General features: G+C 37.4%; 1 protein-coding gene across 1 annotated transcript; it reads right to left on the bottom strand.

Annotated features, from left to right (window-relative positions):
* Positions 1-7,642: 7,642 nt before the first annotated feature.
* LOC139734743 (S-crystallin SL11-like) lies at positions 7,643-20,905 on the bottom strand. Its single transcript, XM_071645539.1, has 6 exons — positions 20,770-20,905; positions 20,153-20,340; positions 13,390-13,485; positions 12,081-12,199; positions 9,744-9,842; positions 7,643-8,716 (listed from the first exon to the last, which is right to left on the bottom strand). Exons 2-6 carry the CDS (start codon positions 20,289-20,291, stop codon positions 8,549-8,551), a joined length of 621 nt encoding a protein of 206 aa, XP_071501640.1. The 5' UTR covers positions 20,292-20,340; positions 20,770-20,905; the 3' UTR covers positions 7,643-8,548.
* Positions 20,906-21,123: the final 218 nt, after the last annotated feature.

Genomic DNA, 21,123 nt, shown 5'->3' on the forward strand with positions numbered 1-21,123 from the left:
GGGGATGATGTGAATATAATGACATCATAATCATACTTCAGTAAAGAGGAGTATTATCATTCCCACTATTACCATGACAGTGAGAGCATCATCTATGTTTGATAACGTCATCTATATTTTTGTCAGAGTCAGTTTCTCTCAGGGGCTTTGAATGTGCCGATTCATAAAAAAATGTTATTTTCCATTGTAGCACTGCATGAGATACCTCCTACTAGCTAGAGCACTGTTAGAGCTTATACACAGTTCTACATCACATAACGTAAATGTGCACAAAGCAAACATGGTATAGTTGAAAGTATGGCTCGGCTGTTGCATTAAAACTTTCTACTATGACTTTGACTATGCTTCAGGAGTTGACCTATATGTACAGCTGTGGATATAGTACATGAAGATTTGTCAGTTGTTATACACACAGGACTTATATCACATCACATTCATGGTTTTCTGTACATAGTGTAGAGACTTGCAATCAGCCTGGAAAAAGAAAGAAGAAGAAAAGATTGTGTTCTTCTGCAAACAAGCATGGCCATATTATGCACTAAAGAGTGCATAACAGCTTACACTATAAATAGTCAACGCTTGCACGCTTGTACACACAGTCTCTCTCTTTTGCATGTATGCCTTGGAAAGATGTATGCATGATGATATATTTAAAATCAGCTACATGTTGTCTTCTCAACATCAAAGAGTAGAAAACAACATCTTGGATTCCCATGGTACTGAATTGAATGGGATGAAATCTGTAACTACATCAGCATGAAATGGTGAGCTCAGAACATGTCTTTTTTTTTTGTGAAACTCCTTGGAAAGGATGATCATAGAATGCTATACTACAGTATATAGTGATATGATAAAAGACTTGCTCATTTGATTAGAGCCTTATTTGCACTGATGAGGGTAGAACTTAAATGAGAAAGGTCACTGTGTGCTTACACGTAACATACACAGGGTGCAATGTATACACTTGTTCCATATTCATGGTTTTAAATCCACATCGAATCCTGTTAAACACTTCTCTGCCACAGCCCCTGTGGATTGTATTGTTTTTCTGAGATCTTGCATCCAGCACCCCTTCTACCTTCTGAACAACAAAAATGCAGATTTAGTTTAGTCTTAGCATGGAGTAAAGACTGTTTTCATTTTGTCCAGTAACATGACAACCATCAACAACAGAATGTTTAAAATGTTGATCTATAAAGTCTTTGTGGTGACATGTTAAATTGGTTAATCTCTTGATAGGCGGTATTTTACATTCCCTTGAATATGACCATGGTTTGTAATTTCTGTATACTGCACCATAATATGGCTGATTGGATGACGTAGTGAGTCAATGCACATGCTAGTAATAGACTCTGTTTTGTGTGCACATAAACCAAGGCATGCTGTTAGTAGCAATAAGCTTTAAAACCCCTCAGGATGAGTTCTGAAAAACACAATTTATATTTTATGCAGCATATAGGTGTCTATGGTAATGAGAGTATTAACCCGTTAAAGACTAGTTCGGAGTACACTTGGGCAGGTGTCTGTAGGAAATGCATGTTATAGCACAATCAGCTTGCCCTCAATGGGTTAAAAAGCACAAATATGTCAGAAGAACTATTTTTCTGATGAGTGCCAGACGAGAATATGTTGTAGTACTCTTCAAAAGTCTGTAGCATTAGTACCTTTTTGCTTCTCGAGCAGTGATGATACATGCATGAGCAAAATAGCACATTACATGGTTCATGATTTATTAAAGCAATGTTGCTGTTTTTTCCTGTTATCTTTTCAAACAAAGGCACTATTCATAAGAGAGGATGCACAAAGCAATTTATTTATTGCATCCACTAGTTGTACTAAACTTGCTGCAACATTCACTAATTGAATGTCAAGAGCATCTGAAATATGAAAATTGAGGAATGAAAAATTTTCCTTCTCCTGCACCTATGTCTCTTACACTTGTTCATAATCTGGCATGAGAGTATTATAAAAGAGCTTTATTAGTTTGCTATCAATGGAATGTTCAAATTGAAGAAAAAAAAAAAGACATGTCAGAAAAAGAAAGAAAAAAATATTAAATGCTATCTCTTGCTGTGGCTACATGCCGTTGTGGTTGTCATGACAGCGGTATACCCACCCACAAAACTATATAAGTCTACCTCCACTCATGATGTTTGGTTGGGTGCCGCCCACGCTCCTCTGCAACTAGTGGAGGGATGCATGGAGGTCAGGTTACCATGACGACGAGATACAGTCACAGGGGGATAAAAAGGGGGATAGCATCATTATAACTTAGTTACAGATTATTTTTTTGTGTCTCTGTTTCTCCATTTCAATATTGTCTTTGAAGTCACTCTGCTCTGTAGCTTGCAGTATCTCAGTTGATCATGTTTGGGAGATGTCTCTAGTCAGGATTGCTTTCAAAACAACGAAATGAGTATCGCCTGGTAAAATATTGCTGCTAAATCTCCGCAGGATACGACGTGATTATAGCCGGAATTGCATTATTTGCAGCGGCAGTGATTACGACTTTGTTATCAAGCATTACATGTAGACAGCAAGGCCAAATAAAATGATGCAGCATTACGTTTCAAGCCAGATGCTGTCAACCTGTAGAAGTTAAAGGAATTTATTATTATCATTCCGTGGAATATTTGTTGTAAAACATGGCCTAAAAAATGTGTAAATTATATCTTAATGCACAAACTCTTGAACATTTCTGAGCATTCATCAAATATGTTCGAGTCATTTTTTTGTTTTAAATGGTCATCGGCTGGTGTGAAACACCAAAGGAGGTAATCAATATAACTCTAACTAAATAGTGTCTCTTTGCGCAATTGTGGAGTTGTGTGCTGTATACACAGGTAGTTACAAAGCCCATTGATGCTGACATGTAACGTTTATAGAACTGCACAGTGTATGTAAGAGTGGTAGAGAATAGCAGAGTTCATGGGGATAAGGAGTGAGAAATGTTACCATTTATCAGTCTAACATTCCAACTTTGAAGTAAAGCCACCCGTTCACAAATATATAAACTGTTTCAACTTCGTGAAATATTAAAGGCATAATTTACCATTTGCAGGTGAAAACAAAAATCCAGCATTAGTGCTTCAAAATAACTCTAAAATGTGGGTTTGGTATAGAAACAACCACTGTAAAAATTTGAATCCGTATAGTCAATGTTAAGTGTCGCTAAATACACAAAATGTGAACAATAGTTATACATAAAAATGTTTTTCAGACTAAACCGTCTACAGTTACAGTTTATTGAGAAAAACACTGATATCTCCGTATATTTTAGGCCTTATTGCAAAAATTTTATATAATGGGTAGCATGTTTTGTGATACAACAGACTTAGACATATGCATCAAATGTGATATCTTGAACATTGTCTGAAATCACTGCTCCCAAAGGTAAACTGACCTTTAACCCTAACTTACCTGCCCCCCCCCCCCCCCCCCCCCCTCGACGAATTCCGCGACCATTCCGGCGCGCAAAATTTTTTGACCGCGCCGCTCGCTGACTTTTTTACTTTTCAAGTCTCGCGCAACTTTCGAGACCCAAATTTGTCGCGCCCGGGCATACTGTTCCGAAGCCACGCCCCTTCAAAAAATTTTCGTCAACCCCAAAATTGCTCAAAAACGTGATTTTGTGCACAAAGTCAATACAAATTGTGTTTTTTTCAATTAATTCACATAAAGATTCATATTTTTTAATTTTAATGGCTTAAATCACAATTTATTTTAGTATAATTATGCTTCAAAAAATGTGTATGACAAATTCTGCCTGAAAAAAACAACAAAAACAAAAGTTCGAAAAAACGAAGAAGTACATAAAAAAATTGAAAAAAACAATAAAAAACATCAGAAATTAATTTTGATACTGAATTCTTTTTTTACGCACAAATGTTTGGAATGTCACTAGTAATATTTACACCAAAAATCAGCATTCCATAAGCTTTTATAAGCCAATTACAGACGAAAATTCGGTTTTTTGCATATATTTGCATAATAATTAATTTAACATAGAAAATGCACATTTTTGGAAAATTTAACTTAACAGTCTTGTAGACTACATCCGGCTTTATGTATTCATGCAAAATTTTGCGGCGATCGCGCGATCAACGGCCGAGATCTGAAGGGGGGGCCATAATGCCCCCCCTCCCCCCCGGAATTCAAGCTCGCTAAATAGCCCAGGTAAGGTAGGGTTAATGGCCACAAATTTTTTCTGTGATATTTCACCCAAGTTAAATCATTATATATACTCTGTCTGCCGAAAACTTCTTGAGAAATGAAATGGATATGAGGAGGTAGGGATCCTTGTTTTGAGGGAATGATTTCTATGAACTATTTTATGGGCACAACCATTGTAGAATGAAATGAACAAAATGAATGGATAATGTAATGTAGTACACAGCGCTGACACAAAGTGAGGTCTTTGTTAAAATGGAATGAAAACAATGTTTGAAAATGAATTGGAAGAATTTATGAAATTTGCAGTGAGAACATTGTAACGAGTTGAGGTCTGCTATATTGTGCTAAAAATTGAGTTAGAATATGTTGGATTGAAATGAGAAAATTGTAAAATATGATTGAGAATATTACCGAGTGAAGTGAGAATAGTTTAAAAAATTGAGTGACAAATTTGTGGCATTGAAGTGAGAACATAGAAATGAAGTAAATTTTTTGTAAGAATAGAACAAGAACTTTGTACAAATAGAGTGAAACATTCTTGAATATGATGTGAATTTTTTTGTGAGAATAGAATGAGAACATTGTACATTAGACTAGAACATTGTATAATTGATGTGAGATGATTGAAAGACTTCATTCAACATATATGTCGTCAGTTTGGAACCAATGGTCAGTATCTTTAGAGCCCTTTTACAATTTTCTACAAATTGCTTGAATTTGATGAAGTAAGCATGGATGTTCTACATGATATTGAATGAGTCTCTGTACAGCTTATTTAGTGGTACGAAAGTGCACAGTATGTCTTGATTAATTCAGTTTATTGTTCATTGTGAAAGGACATTTTATTCTCCACCTAATGTAATGGTTTATTTACATCTTTCATTCATAGTACAAAACATACTTATGCATTCTTTCCACCCAGCATTTATTAGTCTTGAAGAAAATATATGAAGAAATGATCTTTCCATAACTTATTTGTAATCATCTGGTTGTACCGCATAGATTTTGGTTTATAGGAAATCAAAGTATTTTAATGTTCATAATGCATGCTAGCTGCAGAATTATCGTGGCTTTTGTGAGAAAACTTTGAAAATATTAACAGGTGTCTTGTCCAAAGTCTAGTGCCAAAGGGAGTGTAACTATCATCTTCTAATAATAAAGTCTTTATAGCATAGTGCAGTGGAATAATGTGCTCTGTCTTGTGTTAATATCCTTCAGCTCATCTGTGCATCGGATTGTCATTTTTTGGACGTGATGTAACGTGGAGACTGACCTTAAGATGTTCATTTTTCGTTATAAAGTGAGAATATTATATCACATTATTATGTTTCATATCATTAATAGACCTCGTGCAGAATTTAGCACACGAAAAAAGGGGCATTACCTTTCGGCAAGTTTACGATTTCGTTTACACCAACTTTTGATGACGTCATCGTTGTTGGTATATTTTTTCTTTGTTCTTGCATGTATTTTTTTATTTTAAAGTGCAACATGAATATCTTTCTGGGAATTACATTCAAACGCAAACATTAAACGAATATGAGTTTAAATGTTAATTCTCCTGTGGTCATGAATTGAAGACGTCTACTTTACGCCAATTTTAAATCTTGCAGTTCCCGATCGCGATCTTCAGACTCAAACACTGTACAAAGAAACTACCTGTTAGTATTCTTTCATAATATATTGTAATTTTCTTCGCAAAATGCAAATGTCTTGTGTCATCAGTCATGTGTGTATATATGTAAATATACACTGTGGAAGCCAGTTTGGCAATTATCTTTTTTTCTGTTCCTTTTCTTGCCCTCTACATAGGCACTGCCTTCGAGGAAGGAGCTTCAAATAGAAGTTCCTTGCTTTTAGTAAATTCTGTGAAGATCACCTTTCTTTTACAGCATTTTCTTCCCAAGAGTGATCCTTTTCTCCAAGGAACGAAATCACTTGACATGTCCTCTTATAGCTTTTGTCCGTAGTAACCTGTTTGTAAACACTTCGCATAATTAAGTGACGTAAAGTGGTGGTGTGCTGAAGAAGAATGTTGTACGCATTTTGTAATATCATACGGGCAGGGTGGTATAAAGCATACTTTTGTCTCATCATTTTGTGGAAAGGCTATTGGGGTGTGCTAGATATACCGTGTTTGTGGACTAACGCCTGACGACTTGGCCGCTAAAAGCCGTGTATCATTCTATCTCCGAGTGCTATTAACCGCTTCAACTGATGACGTAACGCGTGAGGCATTGTATTCCCCATTGTAAAATACTTTAAATCGTGTTGACTGTCTCCTGAAATATCTCTCTATTCTCGTTATTCGTATGTTGTATGATGTATTCTCTCGTCCTTGTTCAATGTCGAGAGAATGGGGTGTTTTCCCCACTTTGCTGTTTGCTGATTCATGTTTCGAAATATGCACAGTAATCGCGTATAATTTAGTGTTGTACAAAGATAAAACTTTTCAATTTGTGTTTGGATTTGTAGCTTCAGTTTGTGGAATTTACGTATACATGTGTTTTTCAATATACTGCCGAATCACCTAAACGTCCATATAGTAAAGCAATAGATGATGAATTCAAGTACATATGTTGTTTGATATGAATCTTTGTAATAATTGCGTCATTGTAGAGCTAACACTAATACAGGTCGTTATTTATTCGGTAGGATTTCATCTAATTGTGTATATTGTCTATAGTGCTGCATGCCAAGTGTGGACACTAGAGCTTCTGTCATATATAGGGACCTACTTGGACAGTGTCAATACAATATTTGACTTTTCGGATTGTTTCGTTGTTGTATAAATGCGATTGATCTTTGATATTTTTCTGATGTTAATTGGCTCCACTCTTTGTAAATAAAAGATCTAAATTTGCATCCACATTACGTTGTCCTATTTTTGCGGTGTTTTTGTTTGTTTGTTTGTTTTTATGAAAGAATTGAGAGATTCTCTGTCAAAAGCCACTGGAGTGCTGTTAGAGGTCTAACCTGGATTTTATCACGTAAATTTACTACATCACAATGAATCCCATCAAAGTTACAGAGTATATAGGCCTTCCAGGTGTTGCCACCAAAAAGATATATGCGCGGTACTGTAATAATGTGAGAAATTTCAATATTACATGGTTGGTGTTGATGCTATCTCTTTACCATGCTATTCGGTGATGTAGAGTTAAAGAGGAAATCCACCCCCAAAAATAAATAAGCTTCGAATGAAAGAAAGAAAAATCCTACAGAACGATACAAAAATAACAAAAATCGGATAAGAAATTAGGAAGATATGACTAATGACCCATTTTGACGTTTGATTTTAAGGAAAATATTACCACTCCGCATGCATGCTTGGTATTGCTCTGAGAAAGTCAACTTAAAGTCGGTTTGACATTTCGCTTTCATTTGGTCTTTCAGTAGGCTCTATCAAGATCAGGTCATTACTTGGAAGGAGGGATAAAAGAGGAGACTGTGAGTTGACTCAAAATGAACAGGCTCACAATATTTCACATTTCTTTTTTTTTTTATTGAATAGAGTTGCAGCAGATTATTATCATCAGAACATACGCATTCAACAGCATACAAGACATATTGCATGCGCTCAAGGAGATGGGAAAAAAGGAAGATGAAGAACTTATATTAACTTATAACGTATGAACTTATAGTAAAAATTTCCTCAAGATAAGTGTAACTCCAGCCGATGAAATGAACAAAATGCTGGGAATCAGCCGGTAAACGCATTAGTATATTAGAAAATCGCTTTAAAAATTATGAATATTTGAAGTTTTGATAAATTCCATGTGCTGTCTTGATTGGGTGGGAAATAATAAACAATTCGGACTGACCGTTATACAGGAGTAGAACAAGACAATAGACTTATATATTTCACAGTCTTAATATTGCTCCTTTTGGGATGACCTCCGACACTCCATGATGGAACTGTGATTTCATGACTGTATAGTCTACCCTTCATACATAACATAGTGCATGTATCTCTTGGTTAGACTTCGTTAGCTTTTTATGACCTACCCTATGAGCGATAACCAACATATATGATGCAACGCTGATCTTGCCTGTGCCTCTGCTGCCCTATCATCTAGAATAGTATCAACCACAGAGGATACAAATCTATAACGTTCTGCACATATAGGCTTCATTAATGTATTACAATATCTTGAATCAGTCTTCATTTTGATATAATAATATCCTCCCCTTTGTGTAGATATTTTTTTGAACTCTCTAGAAGCAAATAGAAAGATTAGTATTGTGTTCAACTATTGCTGAGCATTCTATTCATCCTTACAGGGGATATGTGACCGTTGATTTCTAAAAATCTTTGTGGACATTTGTAGAAGTCTGCTGCCATGGCAACCCATCAGGTGCGTGAAGGAGAAGCTCAGTACTGACATTTGGGTCGTTTGTCCAGATAGGCCTTGACGCTTGGAATTGCTGAGACGCGCTTACTCAGCTCCAAGAGTTTTGGATGTTTGGCGAAGACTTCTTCGCCGAGATGGTCCTTCCCGACGTCAACGAGGTTGAGGACGTTGACATCAGCAAGTGATGGCTACAGATGTGAGGTCAAAGAAATATCGAAATTTTTCATAATTTCATAATACATAACACTCACAAGCCATTCTCTTTACAAACACAAGAGGCAGACATACAAATACACCAAACTTTAAACCCGTCTTTCTCCGAAGAAACATTTCTCAAGATCCTTTTACCGTGGAACGGCCGAGGGAACATGGACTGAGCCGGTTGACAAGCATATTATGTCATATATATATATATATATATATATATATATATATATCTGTATATATATATCTCGTATATCAAATTTTATGTACCGCAATCGATCGGGTTACATATATATATATATATATATATATATATATATATATATATATATATATATATGTATATACCCGATCGATTGCTGAACATAAAATTCAATGTGCGACAACACATTCTATATATTCATCGTCATTATGGTATGGTTTTCAGTGGAAGTGACAATTACAATGCAAATACTAACACCAAGAGTAGATACTGTTACCCCTGGAATACAATCCAACAGTTCAATATTCTCAAGCAAGCTAATGGTCATTGAACAAAGAATACGGTAAAAATCTACCTCGAGACGTTCTTTTTCAAAATAATTCACATCAAAACAGACCAGTGTAAAAATATAAGGTAGGGTATAAAGAGGGGCAGGTATGGCTGAAGCACGGCTGGTGTCGTTAAATGTGTTAAACGTCCTAAATGTATATGATGCCAATAATGCCGTTTACAGTTCGTTATTTGGAAGGTTCGTTATTGCGAAGTTCCGTATTACCGAAAATGACATAAGATTCGTTATTCTCAAGATTCGTTAATCTGAAAATAAAGTAAGGCTCGTATGTATTTTTGAAAGTTCGTTTTTTTTTTTCTTCATTTCTCACATAAGCGAAGCTTATTTCAGTCTCGAACATGTCTAATCAGAGAACATTTGGAATGACAAATCTTCTTTTTTTCGGATTAACGAATCTTGGGAGTTTGATATCGTTGGTATCTCTTTTTGGGGGGAGCTGACGATGAGTAATTTTTACCTTGTCTCCGACGAAGTAGTCGGTAGAACCCAGCATCTTCTCCAGGAATGAAAGGATCCGAGGCGTGGTCTCTTCGACGAATTTCTTCTTCAACTCGGCCTAGGGGTGGTGGAGTGGAAAAAGCGAGAAGCTCAACATTATTTCAAGGTATAAACACTTCCAAGGTTTACGTGTTCTTCTCAACTTTCAGCGTAAGGTCAAGGTTGCTGGTTTGTTGTTATTTGTTCTTGTTTTGTTTTGTCTTTGTTATTGTGTTTGTGTGTGTTTTTATTTTGTTTGCTTGCTATAGAGAAGTGCCTCTAGCTTAAAAAGTAAAATTAGAAAGAGTACAGAACCACTCGGTGAAAGTTTGATGAAAATAAGACATGCTGTTAAGAAGTTACGACTGTCTATATATGAATTTCCAGCGTCATCCTTTCTAGACGGAGACGTCAAGATAATTTGCCATGTTAATACATACAGGGAGGGGGGGGGGGGAAGTGGGCTCGCGCCCCCACTTTTTTGAGAAGGTTATATATATATATATATATATATATATATATATATATATAGATAGATAGATATAAAGAGTTTGTTCGCAAAAACCGATAAGTCCATTTTTGAAGATTTTGAATTATGGTCTCTGTCATAAAGTACAAAATAATACCTTTTAAATGATATATTGGTCACTACATATAAAAGTACATTTTTGAAGTTATGGTCAAAAGAAGCAAAAATTTTCTTATTATTCTCTCTATTTTTCTTGAACTTTAATCGCAAATATCTCCATTTGGCAAATTTGGACTTATCGGTTTTTGCGAACAAACTCTTATATATATATATATATATATATATATATATATGGTCTGACTTTTTGCCCCTCATTTGCAGAAAAAATAAAAAAATATGTAGACTTACTTTTGATTTTGTTTTTGTTTTGTTTTGTTTTGTTTTTATTGGTTTGTGTTTTGCTTCTCACGCGATGGTGGTAGAGAAGTGGCAGCCAAAACTATGAAGACTTATCTTTTTTATTTTCTTATGTATTTATTTATTTATTTATTTATTGTAAGTAGATTTTTGGGATGAATTGGCAGCCAACAATATTACGATTCATTATTTTGTTTTTCTTGTCAGCAGATTTTGATAGACTAGTGGCAGCAAAATGTACCCCCTCCAACCTGAAAACTAGTCTACATTCCTTTTCCCGTAAAGTCGACCCTCTCACTTTTGAAAAACGTAGCGACGCCCATATGATACAATAGTCTTATCAAATCAAGAAAATATAAACAGAATTTCACACAAATTTCAAGGAAGCATGGATAACACTTGCCTGGCCAGTCTTCTAGTAACAGCTTGGAGGAATACTTACTTTTCATCGAAAATGTATCAAAACTTTTGCTTTCAAGAAACAACACCATTGAAGCTTGAGAGTGGAGTACCATCGAATACTCATCTTCATAAAGTTCAATTTTCCTCATTAAAACTTTTTTCATTTCAAGTTTCATTGAGTCCAAGCTATATTAAGTTTACATAAAGTCCAAACGTGTCTCATTACACGTCAGAAACCTGTGGTAAAGGACCTTTCTTTGAGCTGCAGTCTAGGAGTGCAAGATTTCTTTGGCAAAGTCGTGATACCTGAATACAAGAGTAATCAACGGAGAGGTGATTCCTTTCTTTTTAAGATTCACGATTTAAAAAAAAAGACTGTCACTCCCCATGATAAACAGTTCGGAAAGGTACCGAAATATGATATGTAATCAACAGGGACAAAGTCAAAGCACAAATGAGCATTAAAACTTACTTTATGTTAAACCAAGGAGGTACTAGGCTCGCCTAGTACCTCCTTGGTTAAACATTGTAGGGAGAAAAGAATGAAAATTGAGAAGTGAAATTTTAAGCAAAGAGAATCCAGATATATATCACTACTTCTTCGCATTTATATGCGCCGCGGAGCAAAATGATTGATACGTGAATATTATGAATATCGTGATGTATATCATAGTGTCATCTCTACGGGTGAACGTCACGAGACCGACACCCACGAAACATACAGCCCACGAGTCATACAGCTCACAAGTCATGCAGCCCATGAGTTATACAGCTCACGAGTCATACAGCCCATTAGTTCAACACTATATAAGCTAACAAGACTCACGAGACCGACACAATAAGCCCCGTGTTGTATCTGTCGAACTCGTGGGCTGTTTTCACCTATAGCAGTATAGTGTCGAACTCATGTGCTGTATGACTCGTGAGCTGTATGACTCGTGGACCTGTCTTCAATGTCGAGCTCGTGGGCTGTATGACTCGTAAGTGTCGGTCTAGTGGGATGACCCCATCTTTACAGCTCCATGATACCTTCTTCGTCTCGTCCGTCTCGTAGAAGAGGAATCTATACGTCCCCTCGTGAAACTCGTCGCAGGTCTCGGCCACGATGTCAATGAAGGTTGACTGCTGGTTGTTGCTGCCATAGAAATCTGTGTAATGCAATCAATAATGAAGTAGCCCCGTTACGAAAGAGAATTCCGGACCACTTAAAGGGATGGCATTCGGTTGAGATGGGGCCTCAGGTTTCCAACGGGGTTTTTTTTTTTGTTGGTGTTGTTGTTGTTGTTGTTGTTGTTGTTTGTTTTGTTTTTGTTTTTACGGTGATTTTGGAGATAAGGAGAAATCTCTTTTGAATTATGAAAGGCAAAGAATCATCAGAGGAATTCAGAGTTTATTTGATAAAAATTGGTTTTGAAATGGCTGAGATATAAACCTAAAACAAAGCGATCCTAATAAAATACGGGACCCATTATTTGGATCGCTTTGTTTAACTTTGTTTTTGGATATCTCAGTCATTTCAAAACCGACTTTCATCAAATGAACTTTGAATTCCTGTTAGAATTGTATGCTCTTTAATATTTCATAAAGTGGTCATGGTGGTTTCGAGTCTCGCAAGAAAACTAAAAGCTGAATCCTCACCTCAACCAATACTATACCATCCCTTATAACAGTTACTCTAAAAAGAAAGTGTAAAATCTTACAAGCCTATCAGCAATAATGATAATAATGATAATACTAATGATAATAATTATAATAACAATAACAATAATAATAATAATAATAACGATAACAATAAAAATTACATAAGAATAAGGGAAGTTCGGATATTGTGAATTTTTATTTCATTCGGTAATAAAAGATGCTAACAGTAAACAGTTTCTATATGATATGAAGAGATCCGCCATAGTTGGTGGGAACTAGGAGTTTGATAGACGTCTTGTCCTTTGCCCAACGACCGCTCTTGCAACGCGCAGATCAGCCGCACGGACGGTTGACGGCCAAGCAACAAGCGATCGAAGGAATAAATGAATGAAAGAATTAATAAATTAAGAAAAGAAGTGAGTAAATATTTATTCAACTCACTTTTGTAAACACACGCAAACACACACACACACACACACACACACACACACGAACACGTAGGTACGTATAGATACTCTATGCATATTAAGAACAAGCGTTAACATTGGACATTGCCTTCACTTTGTGGGTCACGATTCCACTTACCTATTTACGATGAATCAATAGGAACAGATTTGTGCAGGTTACATACAGACAAACATCACATCAAACAAGGAAACCCACAAAGAAACTAAAGCACCTCAGGGGTGTATCTCACCGAATTCCCGGGCGAGGTAGCGCTGAATAGCCCGGCTCTGCAGCATGATTGGCTGTCCCTCCACTTCCAGGATGGGTACCTGGCCTAGCGGGGCTTCTGTCGGCATAATGGATTGAAAAACAAAAACTGACCATTGTATGTAGGCCTATCAATCAATTTTGACGATGTTGTCTGACATCACGTTCACTCACATTTCCGTTAAAAAAAGTATCCCAAGACGGATAGTTTGCAGGAGCTTGTCCCACCTAGGAACATCTGACATACCAGTAATTAAGCATTCATTCTGATGTATCAAGACAAGATGATGATGGTTGTATAGGCCTTATAAATCATAACTTGGTTTTCGAAATGAAACCAATGGCTCATAACAATGATTCATAAACCAATTACCAATAAATTGGAAACACTTGTTGGCAAAAAGACCTACATTCGTCGGTTTAGCGATACGTGGCAGGCTCATTTCAAGACCACACAGTTCCTGGCATGCAAGACCAAGAACAACTGACACTCATGAAATCTCTGAAGGTTCCCAGGCCACTGAAAACTAGTCTGTCACATGCTGGACTAGCACAATTAAGTAATCCAGCATGTTAGTTCAGCAGGACCGACTATAGCATTTTGTGATAGACCGCCGACAAATACATACGTTTGTAGGCAGTTTCCAGTGTGGGTAGGCCCTTTTAAGGGCCACACAAAGAAAGAATACGTAGTGTACAATCACTCAGTGCATGGGGAGCATTACAAAATGTACTAGTCTGAGTGCCAAAGCCACTTTTTGGGCCTAACCTTGTTTTACCGTCCACTCAATGTTTTTTGATGGTTTTGCCCTATTTCGACGGTGCTGAATCCGAATATGGATGATGCAACTCTTGCATCCTTGAGGGTTTTGAGACATTCAAGATGGCCGCCAAAATGGCCGCCCAAACCGGAAATTCCTATATTCCCTTCTAAATGTTGAGAAATTGAAAACAATTGACGCTTTTACCCTATTTCGAGGGTGCTGAATCCGAATCTGGATGATTCAAGTCTTGCATCCTTGAGGATTTTGAGATATTCAAGATGGTCGCCAAAATGGCCGCCAAAACCGGAAATTCCCATGTATTTCCTTTTAAATGGTGAGAAATTGAAAACAATTGATGGTTTTACCCTGTTTGGAGGGTGCTGAATCCGAATCAGGATGATGCATCTCCTGCATCCTTGAGGATTTTGAGATATTCAAGATGGCCGTCAAAATGGCCGCCAAAACCGGAAATTCTCACGAATTTTATTGTCAATGGTGAAAAATTAAGAACGTTTTGATGGTTTTACCCTATTTCGAGGGTGCTGAATCCAAATCTGGATGATGCAACTCTTGCATCCTTGAGGATTTTGAGATATTCAAGATGGCCGCCAAAATGGCCGCCAAAACAGGAAATTCCCATGTATATCCTTTTAAATGGTGAGAAATTGAAAACAATTGATGGTTTTACCCTATTTTGATGGTGTTGAATCCGAATCTGGATGATGCAACTCTTGCATCCTTGAGGGTTTCGAGATATTCAAGATGGCCGCCAAAGTGGCCGCCGAATGACCGCCAATTAAAACCAGAAATTCCGATGTATTTCCTTCTAAATGGTAAGAAATTGAAAACATTTGATGGTTTTGCCCTGTTTGGAGGGTGCTGAATCCGAATCTGGATGATGCATCTCCTGCATCCTTGAGGATTTTGAGATATTCAAGATGGCCACCAAAATGGCCGCCAAAACCGGAAATTCTCACGTATTTCTTTGTCAATAGTTCAAAATTGAGAACAATTGATGGTTCTATCCCATTCCGATTTCAAAATGGCCGCCTAAACCACTTTCCACGTATTTCAATTTTAATGTTTCGCAATTGAGAACAATTTTATTGATGATTCTACCCTATTTCGATCACTGTGCTGAATGCGAATCTGGACGATACCACCGTTGCATCATTGAGAGTTTGGAGATATTCAAGATAGCCGCCAAAATGCTCGCCAGAATGGTGATAAATTGATAACAATTGATAGTTTTACCCTATTTCAGGTTTTCGTCAATGGCAAAATCTAAACCCAACCATACTCTGCTGATAAACGAACGCATATTGTACATCCCAGTTTGAACTTGCTGTACAGTGAAACCAGCTTTACCGGATATCTTGGAGTTTGTAAGATACAGCTGTGCCAGGAATGAATCCTGCAAGACTACAGATGAGGTTGAATATTTGAAAGATTACACTGTTTCATCTACATATCATGGATATGTTTTGGACACTAACAATCAGTGGACAAGACATACCCATCTCGATCATATTGTGGTAGTGATGTAGAGAAGTTTACTGAGATTCCCAACATTACCTGTTTTAATCCATGAACAGTTTTAATCGTTTCATTCATGAACACTCACATTGGTTAATTGGTTTATATTGGTGGTCTAGATGACATTGTTGAAGACAAGTATATATATATATATATATACAATATGGGGCGACAAACCTCGTATCTACAAAATGTCACATGTTCAGGAGAGAAAAACAAAAACAAAGACAAAAAGCAAACAAACATGGCAGCCAAAGCACTGTAACAAAGAGAACCTTTCCTTTGACATGCCATGGTAGCTTCATTTTTGGGGTAGACAGCTAAGGTTTGGACAGGACATCATTAACTGATTATCTGACTGTTTATTCAAAAAAGTCATTTTCACTAAAATTTCAGATACAGGGTCTTGTCGCCCAAGCGACGATATAAAATTATCATATATACACACGAGGGGATGGAAAAATCACAGGTAACGCGCAGTAAAAAACAAACAAACAAACAAACGACAACATGTAAGGTAATAGTTGATAGTCCAGTACTTATGAATATCATAATCACGCAGAGTGCTTTTGAAATTACCCTTATATTGATATCTACTATAGTGGTCATGGATGCAACCATTTGTAGTGACGTAATCAGAATATGACACAAGTTTCATAAGAGTACGCGGCGAGACTCATAAGAATACAAGACAAATTTCAACACCAAATACCAGCAGGCCATAATTTGATTGATTGATTAATCTTATTTTCCGTATAAAAACAACAACGGCTGGATGGCCCATATTCAGCGATGCCAACATGGCATCGCTGGTCTTCCATGGGGTCCAGAACATGGAAGTTATACAGTCGCATCAGCCAGATTCGGATTCAGCATCCTGGAAATAGCTTGGAACCATCAATTGTTTTCAATTTCTCACCATTTAGAAGGAAATACATGGGAATTTCCGGTTTTGGCGGCCATTTTGGCGGCCATCTTGAATATCTCAAAATCCTCAAGGATGCAAGAGTTGCATCATGCAGATTCGGATTCAGCACCCCCGAAATAGGGTAAAACCATCAAAAAACATTGGGTGGACGGTAAAACAAGGTTCAGCCTTTGGCACCCAGACTATACTGCATAAGGAGGATTTTTATGGTTTCCGTTTGGATCCCTTTTCAGTTGGGAGAGTTTACTTTGTGAGAGAACTTACACTTACAAGAATACCTGGTAAGTACTGATGGTAAGAGTTACAGTGGCGTATCTAGGGGGGGGGGCAAGGGGGGCACGTGCTCCGGGCGCCACTCCTTGGGAGCGCAAAAAACGAAAAAACGAAAAAAAAAAGAAGAAGAAGAAGACAAGAAAGAAAAAAGAAAAAGAAGAAGAAGAAAAAAAAAAAAACCTCGCCCGGACGGGGGGAAGGGAGAAGGGGGGGGGGGGGGGGGGGGCAGAAAACAAAATCAAACAAGATAAAACAAAACATGATGATGACGCAGACAGATAGCAATGTTTATTGTGTTCACACAAGAATTCCGAATTCCATGTTTTGTAAGCTGAAATACAAAAATAAGGCCGTCACTATATCTTGATTAGAATCGTAAGATTTAATAAGCAAAAAAAAAAAAGACAAGAATTCCATGTTTTATAAGCTGAAATACAAACATTTTCGGCTCGCTCGCTGCGCTCGCTCGCCAAAATTTATCCAAAAAAAAGAGAGATAAGAACAAAACGTGACGATGACGCAGAAATATACAAATTTCGGCTCACTCGCGCATACTAATTAAGAGTATTTTTCAAGTCCTCAGTTTGTTGGTATGAATCGTTATCTATAAGGTCGTCACTATATCTTGATTAGAATCGTAAGATTTAATAAGCAAAAAAAATGACAAGAATTCCATGTTTTATAAGCTGAAATACAAAAATTTTCGGCTCGCTCGCTACGCTCGCTCGCCAAAATTTATCAAAAAAGAATAAGAACAAAACGTGATGATGACGCAGAAAAATACAAATTTCGGCTCACTCGCGCATACTAATTTAGAGTATTTTTTCAAGTCCTTAGTTTATTGGTATAAATCGTTATAAGGCCGTCAATATATCTTGATTAGAATTGTAAGATTTAATAAGCAAGAAATGACAAGAATTCCATGTTTTGTAAGCTGAAATACAAAAATTTTCGGCTCGCTCGCCAAAGTTTATCCAAAAAAGAAGAAGATAAGAACAAAACGTGATGATGACGCGGAAATATACAAAATTCGGCTCACTTGCGCATATTAATTTAGAGTATTTTGTCAAGTCCTTAGTTTGTTGGTATAAATCGTTATCTATAAGGCCGTCACTATAATCTAGATTAGAATAGTAAGATTTAATAAGCAAAAAATGACAAGAATTCCATGTTTTGTAAGATGAAATACAAACATTTTCGGCTCGCTCGCTGAGCTCGCTCGCCAAAATTTATCCCCCCCCCCAAAAAAAAAGATGAGAATAAAACGTGATGATGAAGCAGAAATATACAAATTTCGGCTCACTCGCGCATGCTAATTTAGAGTATTTTGTCAAGTCCTTAGTTTGTTGGTATAGATCGTTATCTATAAGGCCGTCACTATATCTAGATTAGAATTGTAAGATTTGATAAGCAAAAAATGAAAAGAATTCCATGTTTTTGTAAGCTGAAATACAAAAATTTTCGGCTCGCTCACTGCGCTCGCTCGCCAAAATTTAGCAACATTTATTTCATTTAAGTCACCCTCAAAAGACCCCTTTTAGGTGCTTGAAAAAGCATATCATGTGGACTTTTTCAAAGTCCCTACCGGGATGGGGTTGGGGTTGAACACTTTTTCAGAAATTAGGTGCGCAACTTTCGCGCTTGCCCCGGGCGCCGTTTTCCCTAGATACGCCACTGAAGAGTTAGGTAAGTTTTAAGATCAGAACTACATAGGCAAACCGGCGATTCTTTGACACTTTTACAGATTAATCTTGATCGAAATTTTATTTCATGGTGTATTTTTTGAAGTTGAAAAATTCTTTTTTTGTTGTTGTTGTTGTTGGAAGAACTGCTTCTCCCGATACGAAGGGAAAAATAGGCCTATCGTGTGACGATACGACGGAAATTCTGCACTGTTGACGAATATGAATACCTGGACGCAGTGTTTATCCAGCGTCTAAGTATGGACGGTTGGTATTTGTACTTTTTATGATATCTTTTAATGGCTGCTTAGGAGGCATTGAATACAATACTAACAAGCAAACACGGCACCTAGTGGTCGAAGTCCCCTTGCACAGATGAAGCGCGAGGTGGTTTAATAGAATTATACAGTTCGTTTATTTGAAGGTTCGTTAATCCAAAAACGAAATAAGGTTCGTCTAATTCCAAAGGTTCGCTTGTACGCACCTTCCTTTCATTTTCGGATGAACGGAATAACGAAGCTGTTTTTCATTTCCGGACAAACTTTCGAAATAACGAACCTTCTGAATGAAGCAAAAAATGCTTGGTTAATGAACCCTATTTATCCCTTTTCTCATTTACGAACATGTAGATATAGGGAATTGTATTTTTCGGAATGAAGATCCTTTGGAATAACGAAATTTATTTCATTTTCGGATTAGCGAACCTTCGGAATAACGAACATCATTCACAAGAAGCAATGAGGATGACGTGCCTTGCCTATAGGGGCACAGCCACGGCAGCCTAGGGACTCGATACCACGTATATAACTCGGATTGACAGTCTGTTCTCCTGTCTCCTCTGGCCACAACAGCAGTATAATTTATAGCAGAATATGATGGCATTAATCGTTTTTGCGCTTTCAAAGTCTTAAAGCTTCACACTTTCGTGTCCAACTGATCTTTATTCTAATAAAACGATCAGCGAGCTGAAGATCGACAGTAAAGGAAAGCCATATAATGTGCGGTCAAAATCATTAGCTTGATGGAAGCCTTTATAGAAAATTAATTAGTATCAGAGCAATAAGTCATGAAAATTTGCAATTAGTTATGGATTAATCTTGGGCTACAGAGTTTCACATGCAAGCTCTATCTCCATCCCTTTTTATAATTAAAAACAAAAACAAATTGGTAGGACTTGAAATGATATAACTAATAATAAATCATAGTATTACGTCATACGTCTGTATGTGCGTGTGTGTGTGTGTGTGTGTGTGTGTGTGTGTGTGTGTGTGTGTGATCCTTTTAGTATTCAGAATCTGTTCACAAATAATCTCACGGTACGCGGACCACATAGTGTCCTGGGGTTACACTGACTCCGGTGTCCTACAGGTACAGAGAAAGGATGAGGGTTAGGACTTGGCTTGGTTTCCGGGTTAGACTGCACAATAACAAATCATTTTTTTTTTTTTTTTTTTGGGGGGGGGGGGGGATACGGCACTATTTCTTTGTGTTGTTCTATCACCCCCCCCCCCCCTCCCTCACTCTATCTCAATCCGCCAATAACGTCGTTGGAAGGACACTCACTCTTCTTGTCTTCGGATTCAGCAAAGGCGGTGAATTCATAGCGCACATCGTCGAACTCGACGCCTTTTAGGGCGAAGAGGAGCCGGGCGATCTCCACTCGACCTCGCGCGTCGAAATAAACCAATCTGTAGGACGGCATCTTTCTCACGTTTCTCGTCTTTTCTAGAAGATAGGAGGAGATTTATGGTCTGAAAAAAAAGAAGAGAAAGAGGAAAGGGGGAAAAGGGAGGGAAAGGGAGGGAAGGGGAGATTGATAAGAAAACAAAAATGTAATTAAATCAGCCACTTTAATTTCATTTGCTCATTGAGCTAATATGCACCATCTAAATATACGCGGTGTAGCTCTGATGTAATTCACACGCCCATTTCTATCTCCTAGCAACCTACGCATAATTACCCTATACTGATTCAACGTCCCACGGATGCAGCTTTGGGCGTGGTGAAACATTTCATTTAAAAGCTTCTTTTTTTTTTACCTTTACCCCTATGAATTCTCTACAAAGATTATAATCACTTTTCATGTCTCAAACACAGAAAGAAGGGTACGCAAAAGCAATCATAAAGCATATTGCAAGACAGCGAGTTTTCTCAAAAACGAAAGAACCACTGTCACTTACCAGATTGGACGAACAGCAGGAGGCCCGTACAGCGCAGTGACTGGTACAACAGTGTTCCGCCAGCGAGCCAAACCTTTACCATATAGGAGGGTCTACCTGAGAAGACGAGACGCGATGCCTACCATAATACGCTGACTCTACCCCTTCTAGGGTTTCAACGTGCTCAAGCGAACCATTCATATGCAAGCAAGGCGACCCTGGACAAATAGGTCGGTGCATAGGCCATCATGACGGAGCTATTTTTCCTTTCCGCTCTCTGTGTATTTATTTTTGTTTTACACGCACCAAGATTGTTTGTCGAATGGTAATATCTATCTGTACACCAAACGTAAGACGTTTGCACAGTATAACAAT

This window comes from Diadema antillarum, unplaced genomic scaffold, assembly GCF_040938485.1.
Source record: "Diadema antillarum isolate AM-2024a unplaced genomic scaffold, OU_Dant_1.0 seq00000546_RagTag, whole genome shotgun sequence".
NCBI lineage: Eukaryota > Metazoa > Echinodermata > Echinoidea > Diadematoida > Diadematidae > Diadema > Diadema antillarum.